Source organism: Caloenas nicobarica, chromosome 2, assembly GCF_036013445.1.
Source record: "Caloenas nicobarica isolate bCalNic1 chromosome 2, bCalNic1.hap1, whole genome shotgun sequence".
In the NCBI taxonomy this organism is placed as follows: domain Eukaryota; kingdom Metazoa; phylum Chordata; class Aves; order Columbiformes; family Columbidae; genus Caloenas; species Caloenas nicobarica.
The window spans coordinates 160,627,370-160,643,909 of record NC_088246.1 but is presented as its reverse complement, the minus strand read 5'-3'; the positions used below and the strand labels follow the sequence as shown (position 1 = coordinate 160,643,909).

General features: G+C 38.8%; 1 protein-coding gene across 6 annotated transcripts in view; it reads left to right on the top strand.

Annotated features, from left to right (window-relative positions):
- TRAPPC9 (trafficking protein particle complex subunit 9) overlaps nt 1–16,540 on the top strand; it is a 486,097-nt gene that overhangs the window by 18,703 nt on the left and 450,854 nt on the right. For 4 of the 6 annotated variants that reach the window (XM_065629223.1, XM_065629224.1, XM_065629222.1 and 1 more), the window contains 5 exons: nt 633–659; nt 2,044–2,165; nt 4,086–4,211; nt 10,301–10,517; nt 12,680–12,823. In XM_065629223.1, the coding sequence (XP_065485295.1) occupies nt 633–659; nt 2,044–2,165; nt 4,086–4,211; nt 10,301–10,517; nt 12,680–12,823 (636 nt within the window). The remainder of the gene's footprint in view (nt 1–632; nt 660–2,043; nt 2,166–4,085; nt 4,212–10,300; nt 10,518–12,679; nt 12,824–16,540) is intronic. The other 2 variants (XM_065629226.1, XM_065629225.1) reach the window with 1 other exon arrangement.

Sequence of the window (16,540 nt, the reverse complement as noted above, 5' to 3'; positions counted from 1 at the left end):
TGATTAACCCTTGATCATCACTATTTTATTGCCATGTTTAATCAAAGTTTAGGGCAACAAGGTTACGTATCTGATAATCCAACTGCGCAGGACTCTTGGTGACTGTTTTATGTGAATAGTCCGGCTTGTTGGGCTGGTATGACTCAATTATTCAGAAAATTTAATGGAGTGAAATTAATGACAATTGAAAGGGATACAGCTACTTGAAAATGTTATTTGAGGGTATTGTGTAGATTAAACGAGCTCCCACAAGGAGATTTAAGTACTGTAGGACCTGATATTAAAATATAATAAGTCTATTGGGATGGAAACCCGTGAGCTTAAACAACAGTAAAGAAAAAGGAGAAAAAGGATATGGCTTTAAATTATACACTCAAAATTCTCCAGTTCTCGATGTGTCCTAGAATAAATTGCAAGTTTATGGGATTTTTACATTTATTTTTTCACAAAATGAGATTTAACTTATGGTGACTACTTGAATTATAATTGGTAGTCCTTCAAAATAGCAGTGATGATCCTAATATATCTTATAATTTTGATCAAGCCTGATGTTAGTTATAAAACATTGTAAGAGCTTATTTTGTTGGCTGTATTTAAAGCTGAAAAAAAATCATTTTTGTTCCTCCTTTTAGGGGCACAAGAAGTTCTCATTGATCCAGGTACCATATTTTCATGCATGTTTCCAAAGTTTTTTCCTTTATTACTTGCATATGTTTTGCATTTGTATAGATAGTTACTGCCACGTGCCAAAACCTGTTCTGATTCCTGATGCTTCAGTTTTTGGCGATTAAATTTTGTGGAAGCAAAGAGACTGACTGGCACAAAACAAATTATGTAGTTTCATGATTATATCCCTGTAAATTCGAATCGAGATCGTTTCTTCTCCTGAATAGTGAGGGTTTTAAATTTTTTTAACTGATGAACCCAAATTGTTCCACACAGTCTTGTAGTGTTGTGGTGCTCTTGCAATCGTCACTAACAAAAATTTTGCACTAAACTTTCTTAAAAACCCTAAGAGGTTAATTTACAGATGTGCTTGCTACCATTTAAGGCTCATAAACATATTAAAAAGTTGCTTTAGCATTTGAGCATGTAAAATATTTCTGACTATACAGAGGGAGTAGAAAGTATCTTTCACAGTAGTTTTTAACTGTCTATTGAGAGTTGGGTCCAGCTCTGAAACACAAAGATTTCTTTGCCATCTTAGTAGAGAAACCTCTTGGAGAAATAAATTACCGTATAATCCTACAGATTAAAGGTATAGAACCCTGCCAAAACTTCCATAAATGTTTTCAATCTTATTATGCTAACTCTGCAATTAAAACTAAATTCTAGAAAGAAAATTTTCCTGCTCTTTGTAATACCTCAGATTTCCTTGGCTTCTATTTCAGATTTTTGTCCCTTCTGTATGTAAAGGCTCTTTCTGTCTCTCACCTTCTTTCTTGTGTAAGAAAAGCAATTTCTTACTGTTTTGTCTGAGCCTCATCTAATTTTATTTTATTTTAAATACAAAAGGTTCAGATTTGGTGGCCTTTGTTATACTGTAACACTTTGTTTTTTGTGATCAGATATCAGGAAGAGAAGTATTTGTTTTAAATGACTGGAGGAGAAGGTCACTGTTCCAATAATTAGTTTATTAAAAATTTGCACATATTTTTGTTAGGTGTGCTTTAGAAATATATTTTTTGAGTAGAACAAATAATAATTCAGAGGTTAAAACTGCATATTCGAATGTGGCCGTAATCTGATTTTAACACTTTTTTTACTTATAGTCTAAATATTCAGATACGTATAAAAGGTTACAGACACATTTGTTTTTTACTAAGTGAAAGATTATTCCCCGTTGGCTGGTTTATGATTGAATCCATTTTTCATTTGTACTCTTTTAAACAGCATAGCAAAACAGAACTAGTGTTTCCTAGGTAGGGCGAGTATTCTTTGCATATACTCTGCTCAAACCTACGATGTATGCGCGTTTTCTTCTTAGATATTTAGTATTTGCTGAAAGACCTTCTGCTCATTTCGTCCCCTGTTCTGTTCCAGGTGCGCTGACTTCGAACGGTATCAACGCGGACACCAGCGCTGAGATAGGACGTGCCAAGAATTGCCTGAGTCCCGAAGACATCATAGACAAATATAAAGAAGCCATTTCTTACTATGGCAAGGTAACCCTGCTTATTTTTTTAAAAAACTTCCCTGAAATTCTTGTGAATAATGCTACCCGAAGGTTTTGGATTAATTGTCTTATATTTTTAGAGCACGCCAAGTAGAAGTGTTAGGTACTTGAAGGTTTGTTAATTATTACATACGTTTATGGTCCTTAATACATACATCATCAACTCCAATGGTGCTTTAATGCATTTTAAGGTGAATGTTTATTTACTGTGCCTGCTGGAATGGTCTCTGGGGATTTCAGGAGTTTATGAAGATGTTGCTGATGATGGATACTCAGCACATAAGGTAGTAAGGTAGCTTGATGTTTGCATTCACAATATGAAGAGAAAAAAATGATTTCATGCTGTGACAATAGTGGCTCAGTATCACATGAACATTAAAGACAAGTTTAAAAAGTGATTAAAGCGTAAATAACTACACCGCAGTACAATTAATGTCAGATATCTCGTTTGATATTGGAACTATCTTCAGACTCATCTGTGTAAATATGATGTGGCATTTCCATGTCTGTGGTGAAGGGAGACTGTCCAGATGAAACAGGATAGGTTGTGTGCATGAGTTAATTTATGATCAGAAGCAATGAAATGTGATAGTTTCGGAGATAGTTTTGGACCTGTTTGTATCTGTCACTATAAGGATGATTCTCGAGGATGCATTCAACTTTTTATGTTACCTTAAGGGTAAGTTGCTCATCTAGAAAGAGTGTGATTTCTTTAGAAGTGTAAAATTATTAGACTTAGGGCAAGATATTTATGTTTTGATTATAATAATGTACATTATGCTCTCAGCAAGTTATGCTTCACTGCAGCTTCACTTGCAAATAGTGAAGAGCTTTGTCTTGGGATGATCTATAACTGTTCAAGACAAGCATAGTTTGGTTTTGTCTGTTTAAAACCTACAGACAGACTAACTCCGAGCTCTAATGCTGAGGAAGCAGCACTTTCTACGTATTTTATCACTTTTGTACGATCTTCTAAAATGAATTCAATCTCCAGTGGTTTGTTTTTGCTGATATAAACGCACAAGAGAGGAATATGTAGCTCTTGTATTTCATTCTGAGCTTTATTTCTCCCGTTAGATTTCAAACATGATGATACCTGAACAGAGTTTAACTTCAGAAGGAGGTGGGCCGACTCAAATATCCAATGTCAGCATTGTTGGAGGAAATAATTATTAATAGATCAGATCGTTTGTCTAGAAAATTGTCTCTGTTTGTTGTCCCAAGCTCAAACAGATCGATGCACATCTAGATTGTCTCCTGTCTTTAAGCAAGCTAAATAACTGAAACAGAAAATGTATTGGAAATGGATACTAAAAAACTCAGAATGGTTTGTAATTCACTTGTCATCAGTGATACTGTTTTAACTGAAAAGAAAATTGATGCAGTAAAACTAAAGCTCTGTTGCTACAGCTTCCTGTGCTATATAGCGTATTTTGTAGTAAATAGAAAAGGCAAAATTAATTCCTTGTTTATCGTGACAGAACAGTTTTAGGTGCTGCTGAATTACTGTAAAACTGACCTTTTTGCTTCTATTCCTATTACACTTTGAAGGTAGAATTTATTTCTTTGTTGCAGACACACCACCCACACTCACCTCATATACGAGGTTATCCAAAATCTTACTAATACTCCCAACTTTTCTTCTTGTCTGAACTCTCAGACTGCGCTGCGTCTCAAAATAAGAAAAGTGAGAGAAGAGGCCGAAAACCGTAGTTTTATGTAAAAAGTTTTAGATGACACCTTAATTTTCACTTGGGCATATGTTGATAATTTAACAGTGTAGTCATTAGAGTTAAGGCATTGCTGGGTTTGGAAGATGTGACAGCTAATTTATGTGGTGAGCAGAAATACTTATCAAACCTACCAGGTGCAATACTTAAATATTATTTTAATTTTCTCCATTCCCAAGTACAAGAACGCTGGCGTGATTGAACTGGAAGCCTGCGTGAAGGCGGTGAGAGTCCTTGCGATACAGAAAAGGAGCATGGAAGCCTCTGAGTTTCTTCAAAATGCCGTTTACATCAACCTTCGACAGGTCGGTGCGGAAAGTCCGGTTATTTTCCTCTTCTTCTTTGAGAGATTATATTGAAGTGTGGAAGTTATTTAGATTCAGGAAACTCCAGTTTATTTTTTGCGTCCCTACCTTCCTTCTCACTAGGAATTGACTTCTGAGGATTTTCGCATCCGTGAGCCTGGTTTAAAAAGTATTCAGAGGTTGTCTAAAAATGTCATGACTTAGTTTGAGATTAAAGACTCTATTGGTTATTCTCCCTTGTGAAGAGAAAAAATCCCATTGTTGTTCTGTTGTGATGTTGGGCAAGGGGAAAAATAGCTGCTTGGGACAGATCTGCAATGGATTTGTTTTTCTTGTTTTTATCTCGTTCAGTGAAACCCTGAGCAAATTAGGAATGGCCTATTGAAAAGTGAGTGTAAGAATCTGACTAGTGTTGTTAATCACAGAATCCCAGAATGGTTGGGGTTAGAAGGGACCTCTGGAGATCATCCAGTCCAACCCACCTGCTAAAGCAGGTTCACCAGAGCAGATCACACAGGAATGTGTCCAGGTGGGTTTGAATGTCTCCAGAGAAGGAGACTCCACAAGCTCTCTGGGCAGCCTGTTCCAGGGCTCTGGCACCTCAAAGGAAAGAACTTTCTCCTCATGTTCAGATGGAACCTCCTGTGCTTCAGTCTGTGCCCGTTGCCCCTCACCCTGTCACTGGGCACCACTGAACAGGGTCTGGTCCATCCTCTTGACATCCACCCTGGAGATATTTATAAACATTGATGAGATCCCCTCTCAGCTTCTCTTCTCCAGACTGAACAGCCCCAGCTCTCTCAGTCTCTCCTCATAAGAAAGATGCTCCAGACCCCTCAGCATCTTCGTAGCCACTGGACTCCCTCCAGTAATTCCTTGTCCTTCTTAAACTGGGGAGCCCAGAACTGGACACAGAACTCCAGATGTGGCCTCACCAGGGCAGAGCAGAGGGGGAGGAACAACCTCCCTCAACCTGCTGGTCACACTCCTCCTAATGCACCCCAGGGACCATTGGCCTCTTGGCCACAAGGGCCCATTGCTGGCTCATGGTCACCCTGTTGTCCACCAGAACTCCCAGGTCCTTCTCTGCAGAGCTGCTTTCCAGCAGGTCCACCCCAACCTGTACTGGTTTCTGGGGTTGTTCCTCTCCAGGTGCAGGACCCTCCACTTGCCCTTGTGGAACTTCATCAGGTTCTTCTCTGCCCAGCCCTCCAGCCTGTCCAGGTCTCTGGATGGCAGCACAGCCTCTGGTGTGTCAGTCCTTCCTCCCAGTTTGGTATCATCAGCAAACTGGCTGAGGGTGCACTCGGTCTCTTCATCCAGGTCACTGATGAACAGCCTGAACAGAACTGGGCCCAGTACTGACCCCTGGGGAGCCCCACAAACTGCAGGTTTCCAACCAGGCTCTGCACCATTGAGGTTTTTTTGTGTAGTTCAAAGACTTCGTTAGGCCGAATCAGAAAGGAACTTGGAGAAGAAAATCAGTATTTGGAACAGGGAGAAAAATGCTCAGAACTACCCCAGAGACCGAGACTAACCCACTGTCACCGATCAAATGTCACTTGGTGTCACTGGTTACCGAGAGACTGCTGTGGTTGAAAGAATTCATAAAAAGCTGTTTGTTTTCTTACTGTTTTTCCATTTTTGCTTGTTACATCTTGGTAAGACCAGCAGTTCAAGTCCACACCATTGAGCTTATTAAGTCCTGATGGGGACAACAAATTTATGAGGGAGATAAAAGACTTTCATTTGCGGAGAACCTTTTCTATGGAGTCAATTTTCTAAACCGACATAAATGGGAAATTAATTAATCGATAAGCTTTTATGAAAAAAAATCAATTTTGTTGCAGAGTACCTTAACTGCTGTAATTGTTCCACTGTAATTGAGTGGATCCTGGTGAAAATCATCTGGTGAAAAAGCATTGGTTTTGTCACCTGCTGCGTTGGAAAGAACCAGAGGAGGGTGTTCTGGAGGCCCTGCTGCTTTTGTTCCTCACTGGCTGATCCATTTCTCTTTGCTTTGTTTTTCCTCTAAAGGAACTTTGAATTTTGATTTGTGCCATCAGCTATTGACCCTGCAAATAAATACTCATGCATGAAAGTCACTGAGGGTGACTCTGTCGTTTGCACAACATGGGAGATCAAATGAGGTGGGGATGTGTTCTAGAAAGAAAGATATGTTAAACTGGATACTAAGGAGCACGATCATTTTTCTTCTCAGGTGATATTGGTGTTCACTGATTTAAAAAAAAAAAATTAAAAATCTTATTAATAGTTTGAGATGGGTCTTTTCCGCTGACTTCTGCTGTATCTTGTATGCCTAAAGATCACTTTGTCATTTCCTGATGTCAGCTATACCTGATATTATCATTATGCCACTGTAGAAGTTCAGTGTATGGTTGCTTTTTTTAAAAAAAAACAACCCAAATCAACACTTTGACAATATTTATGATTTGGGCTTTGAGGCCCACTGCTGAGCTGTGAACCGTTCTGTACCTTTATTGACTTCAATCAAGGATCACATTCATCTAGCTTGTAACTGCACATCTACTATTGCATCATTTTCTGGAGCGGAAGTGTTTCTAGAAAGCATTATTATGAGAAATAAGAGTAAGATAATCTTTCCAGTTGATAGTTATAATTTGGACTAACTCAGAGGAGTCGTCATCCTGTGACAGGTTAGAGAAACAAACTGTGCGATGGTGTTTTTCTTTCGCAGGTTGATAGAACATCAGCACAACCAATATTCAACAGCAGAAGAAACACCTCGCAGGATAAAGTGTATGACTGATAAATAGGAGAACTAGGTTTTTTTCATATGTTCAATCTCCTACCCAGTCTGGTAACATTATGTAATTGGCGTTTTCTGGTTATTAGAGCCACAGGGTATTAAGACTTATCTTTGCATCCAGTTCTGAGGAATAAATTGTCACATCTAATTACAAAGAAAGTGAGATTACAGAATCTTGATATAGTAAGAAATAATTAAAAAAACCCCACAAATGAAGTACCCTCTTTATAGCCAATCTTAAAACAAGCCTGTGAAAAAACTGACTCAGTTGCTTAGATAGTGAACCTGTAGCCTTTACAGGTGCAATTGCGGACTTGGTTTGTTATAGCAGTTAAATGAAAATTAACCAGATGGAAAAGATGCTGTGCTTCAAGTGGTGGCTATTTCACAGCCGCTTTATAGGCTTTTATAAATTTGTAAGGTCAGGAAAGCTGTTTGTGAAGGTTACACTAATGTCCTGCTGCAGCCTTCCACAGTTAATTACTTGCAGTATCTGTGAGGGGGTTTTTCCCTTTTTCTTTTTTTCTCTTTTTTTTTTTTTCTTTTAAATCCCCGAGTAGTAACACATAACTATTTGTGCTGAAGGAAAACATGATTTTGCTGTATTTGTGGTGCTGAAAAAACAGTTTCCTGCAACTGCAGAAAATATTTGGGTAGCTTTGAGGGCAATCATTAAGCAAGAAGTTAGGTAACAGTGTTAAAAACTTACTCAGATATGATAAAAAGAAAATTTTCTGAGAATCTGTTGCCTCTCTGATAGTTGTTCCAATTATTACTGAGCACTTATGTGTGCCTAAATAGCATGACCAGGTCTCTTCTCATCCTGAAAATTCACACATAGATATGTGAACACTGACAGTATTATGTATTTGAGGAACAGGTTTTGATAGTGTTTGGTGGGGTTTTTTTAAGCTTTTCTAACTTCATAGAATCATTTTGGTTGGAAGAGACCCTCAGGATCATCAAGTCCAACCATAACCTGACCCTAGCACTAACCCATGTCCCTAAGAACCTCGTCTACGCATCTTTTAAACCCCTCCAGGGACGGTGACTCCACCACTGCCCTGGGCAGCCTGTTCTAACGCTCGACAACCCTTTCCAGGAAGAAATGTCTCCTAATATCCAATCTAAACCTCTCCTGGCACAACTTGAGGCCATTTCCTCTCATCCTGTCACTTGCTACCTGGGAGAAGAGACCAACCCCCTCCATGCTCCAAGCTCCTTTCAGGCAGTTCAGAGATCAGAAGGTCTCCCCTTAGCTCCTGTTCTCCAGGCTGAACCCCCCAGGTCCCTCAGCTCCTCCCATCACACTTGTGCTCCAGACCCCTCATGAGCTTCGTTGCCTCCTCTGCACTCTCTCTGGTATTTCAATGTCGTTCTTATGATGAAGGGCCCAAAACTGAACACAGTATTTAAGATGTGGCTTCCCCAGCACTGAGTACAGTGGCACAATCACTTCTCTAGTCCTGCTGGCCACACTATTCCTGACACCAGCCAGGATGCTGGTGGCCTCTTGGCCACCTGGGCACACACTGGCTCATGTTCAGCCGCCGTCACCAACACCCCCAGGTCCTTTTCCCCCAGGCCCTTTCCAGCCACTCTTCCCCAGCCTGTAGCGCTGCCTGGGGCTGGTGTGACCCAAGCGCAGGACCTGGCACTTGGCCTTGTTGAACCTCAGACAATTGGCCTCAGCCCATCGATCCAGCCGGTCCAGATCCCTCTGTATGGCCTTCCTGCCCTCCAGCAGGTCAACGCTCTCGCCCAATTTGGTGTCATCTGCAAACTCACTGAGGGTGCGCTCAATCTCCTTATCCAGATCATTGATAAAGAGACGAAACAGAACTGGCCTCAATGCTGAGCCCTAGGGACACTGCTGCCATATTTTCTTCTTGTGCTCACTTTTTAAAAATGACATAAATGGAAAAAAGGGAGGAGAAAAAAAAAAAAGGTGGAGTAGCTTTTTTTCTGCTAGAGTAGGTAACTTTAATCTGACACCTCATGTTCTTCCTGACTTGCAACTTTTGGGCATTCTGATAAACTGGTTTAAACTTGTCCTGTATTTTCTTATTGTGCTTCGAGATCTTTCCAGCTGTATTGATTCAGGAAAGTTTTTTGGCGCGGTGCAATTGCCTTTTTACAACTCTTGTTACAGGGATTGGTCTCTTACGTGGATGGGAGTTCTTTTTGCGTTGGCCATCGTCTTGTGTTGTCAGTTCTGAGTGAAACAGCAACTTCAGCTTCAAAACCTGTCTGAAACTTTCTAAAGCAATTTGCTAGTCTGTCTGTCTCTTCATATGCTGAAGCCCTAAGATTTGAACTCTCATATAAGGTCATGGTGCCTTCTGAAAATTTGGCTTCTTTGAGGTCTCCCATATCTCTGTGTCCAAAATTTAAGTATCTGAAGTTAAACACACACAATCCACTGGTTGATTCTTTCAGTTTTGAAGAACGAGTTGCAGAAATGCTGTTTCTTTCCTCTAGTGCTATTTCTGTGCGCAGTTCGTCACTTTAAACGCCTTTGCAAAACGTGTTAGCAGCTTTAGAGTAATTGAAAATATCTTATATCACCTTTTTTTTTTGTTGTTGTGCGTGCCAGGTATTGTGCACTAGGTGTCAACATTGGTCCACCGGTGAGACTCAATATTGCTTCCAGAATTTCTGTGGCAATTTCTTCCTGGCCGGCTGATTTCAAAGCAAGATTGTCCTTCAAACTGGGGGGGAAAGAATAGATACTTGGCATTTTTGACAATATATTAATAAGCTAAAGCAGTGTATGCACCTAATTCCTTATCAAGTTAGTTTCAACTTTAAGCCTAACAGGGCTTAACCTTTTGCTAAATTTTTTCTCGGTAGTTGGCAGGTCTGTGCATGTATCGTATAATGGAATAAAAATGTTGTGGTTTACAAGATCAGAGACCTATAAAATTGGGACAGTAGTTTCTTTGCTTTCACAGCCCGAGATTTCAAGACTGACGACGAGATTTAATCTTAAAGGGATGAAAATGTTTAACTTGGTAAATCAATAGATTTTAGAAATAGATTTTCGCGCTCTTATTATGCACATGAATATAATCTCAAATATCTTCCATAAAATATGGAGCTGTTTAGCTGTTATTGTGGCTATTTACTTGTCAGTACTACTGATAAAGTTGCTAAAGAACTCTGTCTTTGCTGATTTGTTAGCTGTTTAATTTGAAGCAAGTCAAGTTTTCCTGGCATTAGAAGCTGTCGTGACTAACTCATATAACCACTTCAAATTTTTGATTAAAACCAACCCTTTTTTCCCTTTAAATCCCAGCTTTCAGAAGAAGAAAAAATCCAGCGCTACAGCATTCTCTCGGAGCTCTATGAACGGATCGGTTTTCACCGCAAATCTGCTTTTTTCAAGCGGATCGCGGCCATGCAATGCGCTGCGCCCAGCATCCCCGAACCCGGCTGGAGGGCCTGCTACAAATTGCTTTTGGAAACTCTCCCTGGCTACAGTTTATCACTGGATCCTAAAGATTTCAGCAAAGGTAAAGATCTCTGGGCAAGTAGGGATTTTTTTTTTTGTAGTGTCACATTCGATAATTTCCAATTTCTGTGATCTGCTGCTGAAGGTGTTGCCGTATTCCTCCGCTTGCAGCAAATAATTACGTTTTATTTGTGAGACCTTCATTTCTACTCTGTTTCAAAAACGTCTTTGTTTTTTATCAACACTTCTCAGTACAAAAAGGATTAAATTTTATTTTTGAGTATTTTTTACTATTAAAACGCCTTCAATTTGTGTATCAGAAATTGTATTTCTTTTAGTATTTGTTATTCTTATAATCGAAGAATGACCTTTTACATATTTTTGTATATAGGCACAGACACATATATATAATGTAATTATATCTGTATCTGTAGGGTTGAATATATCACATTTTTCCACAAATTAGACCAGAGTGATGTTATCTGTAAGTCTAGCATTTGTTTAAGACATTTCAACAGTTTTTAATATGCTATATATCCTTTGAATTACTATTTTATTGCATCTATTAAAAAAACAAAGGAAAAATAGCCCGTAAGAACACATGCCAGTTATTGTAGCTGTTAAATACGGTGTTAACCTTCTGTAATTTAGGTAAGCTACGTTTCAACAATTTTATCAATATTATCTAAAGCTATATATAAAGTAATAATGTAAAAAGTTATCTTGATTTTAAGATACCGTGCTGCATTTTTTCTCTGAAGGAAGAGGATTTTAAGATACTGTGCTGTTTGGGAACTCCTTTTGAGTAAACCTTTCCACGTTGCCCAGAAACGTGTGTTCTTTTGTCTAGTTGCATTTTTGGGGACCATTCACTAAATGTTGGAGCAGCAAGTGTTGGTGGAAAGGAGGTGGAGTTCACCAGGATGAAAACTCTGAACTGGTTTAAATATGAATGAACAGCAGCCGGAATATTCTTTTGTGAGAGTCCATTGACTGGGATTCCAGTTTGATGATGTCTTGTAAATTCAATTGTAAATTCAGTTATTTCTGTACGCGCTGGGTCATTTAGCCATTGAAATAATGGAGTCCTCTGGTCAATTCAGTCAAGTGAAAATATGGAAAAACTCATGTGAAGAGGGAATGTCCTGGAAAATAACGCTCTGGCCTATGATGGAAAAGGAAAAGACCGGGATGGGGCTTTGTTGGGAGAAGAGGTCGCAGAAATTCTGCCAGAGTTGACGATTACAAAAAATAAAGTGGCGTGATTGGTGTTTAGTTTCCATTTTTAAGTGACTTTTATGTTGCGCTGAGGTGCTTTGTCAGATTTTACCCCTAAAATGGCAGTTTCAGAGATGTAGGGAAGGATCGCTGTAAACAGTAAGAAGTGTGGGATAAGAGCGGCGTTTGATACCTGAAAAATAATGAGACTCGTATATGCACAAAATAGAAACTCTCGAGGTTTGGTCGTAGTAAATATTTCTAGAAAAGTTTGCCAAATGCTGAAGGGTAATAGAAGGAAAGCTGTAGAAGTTTATGAAGTATTGCACATCTTGGAATATCTGTTATGTAAAAATTATTGCTCTTTCTTACTCCTAAAAGCAAGTTACATTTCATGAAGAGTAGCGCAAATTAGATTTTTGAAAGAGAAGCTACATTATGATGATCTGTTTATTGTCACTATAGATACTTTGCAAATATGACAGAATTTATAGTCCCAAACTTAGTTTTTAAAGACTGAAAATCAGGAAATGTGCCTCACGTCCTGTGGTTTTACTCCTTTTTATTTACTTTTAGTGGCCAGGAAAGTATTTAGAGAAAACACCTTTTGTTTGATCTTTAAAGAGAGTTAAGAACTACTTGATTTGGATAAAAATGAAGTTCCTGTATGAAATCTCATGTGAAGTTCTTGTTCAGAGAGTTTAAAATTATAAAACTTTCAAGGGTTTGTGTATCATTTTGTTTTCACTTCATGAGAAGGATTAACTTCATTTTCTGGATTCTAATGATAAATAAGCATATAAACAAAAATTGCTTTCACATCTAAATATTCAAGCAGACTCCAAGCTCCTAATTTTGAGTACAAGACTGGGATTTTGTAATTGTTGGTTCCATTGGATGATGCGTCAGTAAATTACTGCTTTGTATATAAAGAAAACTAAAAAAAGAATTGGTTTGTGATGACTTTTAGCTTTAAAAAGCATGGAATGACTTCTTACTTTGTAGGAACTCATCGAGGATGGGCTGCAGTGCAGATGCGTTTGCTCCATGAACTGGTTTACGCTTCCAGAAGAATGGGCAACCCCGCTCTCTGCGTCAGGCATCTGTCGTTCCTTCTCCAGACCATGCTGGATTTTCTTTCTGATCAAGGTATGATTTTGAAAAGAAAGAGATATTTGTCCTTTTTCTGTCCTGAAATACTTAATTGGAGGAGTAATGGAGAGCACAGAAGTTAAGGAATTCTGTGTACGCATGAGGTAGCTTGTTGTTTGTAATCTGTCTCGTATACTGTGTTGTTGGTTTTAAATATTAATATCCCAATCTCTGTAGGGTCTAAAATAAAACTTCGTTTAGTATTTTCCACCTGTAGATTGACTGCCTCAAGCCTAATGCTCTATTTCCTTTGTAAATATTAAGAATACCATCAGAGGGCTTACTTTGCACGTGGATTAAAAAAAAAAGTATTATTTAAAAATACCAGCAGCTTTCCTAAGTGCTGTTAATGAAGAGATTGAGAGGAGTTGAGGTGGAAAAGTAAATTCAGAAGCGTGTACAGTAGTTCAGACTCAATGGACTGTGAGCATTCTGATAAAATATGTTTTCTAACGAAACCTTCGTGGTGCGGATACAGAATCCGGCTAAGGGAGTACGACCCTTGTCTCTGTATTTGAGATGATGAACTTGAGAACTTGAACTTTGGGAAGATGAACATGATGGAATTGAATTAAATAGTGTTTAACTAGGACAGTAGGCTTAAGTTTCTGTCAGTTTCTTTCAAAATTTTAACTTGGCAATAAATTTCAGTGGGATTTAGTAAATTTGTTGGTGGATGACAATGGGAGGAATGCGCCTGTGGCTGATTTTCATGGTACTAGTGTGTGCGAGGGCCACACAGCATTTACAAAATCACCTGGAAAAGCAAAAAGTGACAGCTGTTATGTTGGTATTACGTTTCATAGGAAAAATATTTTGAACAGGTTTATCACCCAGATTAATAAGATCGAACTGGTAATGCAAGGTTTTAAAAAACGTTGTTAATACACAGTAAGCTAGGTAAAAAGTGCTTTTTTTTCAGTTATTCCCTCATTTACGATAAAGAGAATGGGAATAAAATGGTGTAGGTGGTCTTTTTTTTGTGTGTGTGTGTTTTGTTTTGTTTTGTTTTTATCCTTTAGTTTTGGCCGAACGTCTCTCCCTGGTAACTCCTGCAGCAAAGAACTTTGATGATCTTTAGGTCTTTACCTGCCAGTGAATTTCCTCTATTTAGCGGCTCAAATCAGTAGTGGATGAAGGGGAGGAACTGCAGAGAGCTGATAAGCTGTAATAAATTATCTTTTTGTCTGTAGATTTTATTTGTTGTCAAAGGGTCCTTGGATTTTCCAGAACTTTTAATGAAGCTTCGTTGATTTGTGCATGGGAAGTTTGGCTGAAGACAACGTTTTAAGCTCTTTTGCTACGCGTGTCCACACATTAAATTTGCTAATTCCTAATCCTAAAAAGGTGTGAAATCTTAAAGAGAAGCAACTTTTTGTGGTTCTTGTCTTCAGACATACATCTGAGTAAAGCTTCCAGTTTCGCAAGACCCGTGATGTTTAATGCCTTTGAAAAATCAGACTAAATATTCTCCAATGCGTTTGAAAAGTAGCTGAATCATTTTCTCCTCTCGTGACGACATCCAAAATAGAACTTGGTGTTGTGTTCAAAGCCTTTTTTGACGGCACGTTGTTCAGACACGGTTCATGGTGTTCCAGACTAGCTGGAGTGCAGATGACAGTGCCAGAAATGTATTTCTGGTTGGCAATTTTTTTATAGTTCTTCTGAGACTGATATCGTGTGATATTGTGTGAGGGTCTGTTTAGCATAAAAAATTACTTTATAGTTTCAGAAAAAATATCAGATTAGGAAAAAATAAACCAACAAATACCTTCAATGTTGGATTGTAGTAAAGGACAGTAGCAAAATTATTTGAATACATAGGATTATAGCACTTTAAGTCTGTGAATGGTTTCCTTTTTTTTGAAAGAGTTGTAAATACTATGCTTCTCTGATCACGACTGAAACTTTCAGGTTTCCTTAAGCAATTAAAGATTGAACTAGGAAACTGAAGTAATACATTAGCATTGGAGTTCAAGAATCCCAAGATTTTATTATTTTTCTGTGCTGTGCAGAATGTTGCCAAGTTTCCAGGTAGTAGGTGGAGGAAATCACACTCTCTTGAGAATAAAGTTTTTACCTGAATATGTTTTTTTCTTAAAGGGAATAAACTTCATGTTTTTAAAGCTTGTAATTGATAATGCATCTTAAATCCTACACTTGGATATAAAATTCAGGTAGTTTGCAAAGTGCTTCTCAGTGTAGCTCTGCCATTAAGATCCTCCTGTCCTGTGACTGTTGTTGTGCTTCGGTTCCTTCCAGTTTTCTGGTGAGTTTTGCTGATCTGCATCTCAGGGATTCTCTGCTCACCGAGTGTAAGATTTTGAACAATTTTGCCTTATTTATCTTTCTACTGATGCCACGAAGAAATTTGTTTTAGCCCTAGCAAAGTAAAAATGATACAAATGCACCCCCCAGAGTAGATACTCATCACCCTGGCCACAGTCATTGATTCTGCTGAAAGACACGAAATCTTTAGTGAAAGAATTAACTTGTTACGACACTTCTGTTCAACCCGAGGACAGACGAGGTCCTGCGTGTGATGAAGGACTTGGGGGATTTCCTTCCTGTCGCTGGATATTTTATCTTCAGAAGCAAACCTCATCGACAGAGTTCATCAGTCTCCATGAGGAGGGATTTTGGTGTGTGGATTTTGATTTTCAGTATACCAGCTTTACAAATATCCATACAGGCGTTGCACCATGGAGTGGCTGAGGTCATTATGTGGTCAGCCGTTGTTTTTATAGTGTATTTCAGATAGTGATTGCACTTGGTCAGCGGGATGATAAAAATATCACTCTACCTACAAAAAAAGGTTTTGTTCCTTTCAAATGTCTTGAGTTGAATTTTCAGAAATATCCCTAGTTGTCTAAATTTTACTGATGTGATTCTGAACTCGTTTGTGACAAGATTCTGCACCTGCTGCAGCACTGGCTGTTGTTTGGCACTTCAAAATGATACAACGCTTTGATCCGCACCATGCAAACCTTGAAGGTTTGTAAGTTTGGCTCTCATGAAAACAACCTCTCACTTCCACAAGATGCTTATTCTCAACCTGCGCTTAGATCATCCTCCCTGATGAAGAACTTCTGCCAGAATTTATGCCGAATGCTGTTTCAGTTCCCCGCATCCTCTGGACCAGTTGTGATGGACCCGTCGGTGTTGGCTGGGCAGATACTTCGATAACTCAACAGCTTAAAGCTGGTGGTGGCTGGAGGACCAGGGACCGCACGCCGATCATCCGAGGTCGCTTTCAGAACCTTTTCATCCTCCTTTCAAGACTCCTGTGCTCAGGCAATGGCTGATGTGTCAACCGCCAGGGTGATGCCTGTGCCTTTTGTGAACAAATGATGAGCTTCATCTAAGAAAAATATGCCCAAACCTTGTTTAGCTTCAGAAATGATGGTCAAGCCTGGGCTGATTGTAATTTGGCGATGTCATGTCTGACAACTCTTAAAATATGCCTTTCTATCTCACAGCTTGAAAGAGGAAATGATGCTGTATTTTACAGACAATTTTATTTATAGAACAGATTGCATATGCATTCACTTGGTGATATTTAAATTTCAAATTGCCATATAGGAAATAAGAAAGAATATTAAACTGAGATTGTAAAAATTGGCAGCTAGATCAGAAGTAAATGTGTAAATGCCCTTAAGAGTAACCCTCTGCCGAGCCTATATTGGCAGCAGTAAAGACCAGACTTGGTTTCTG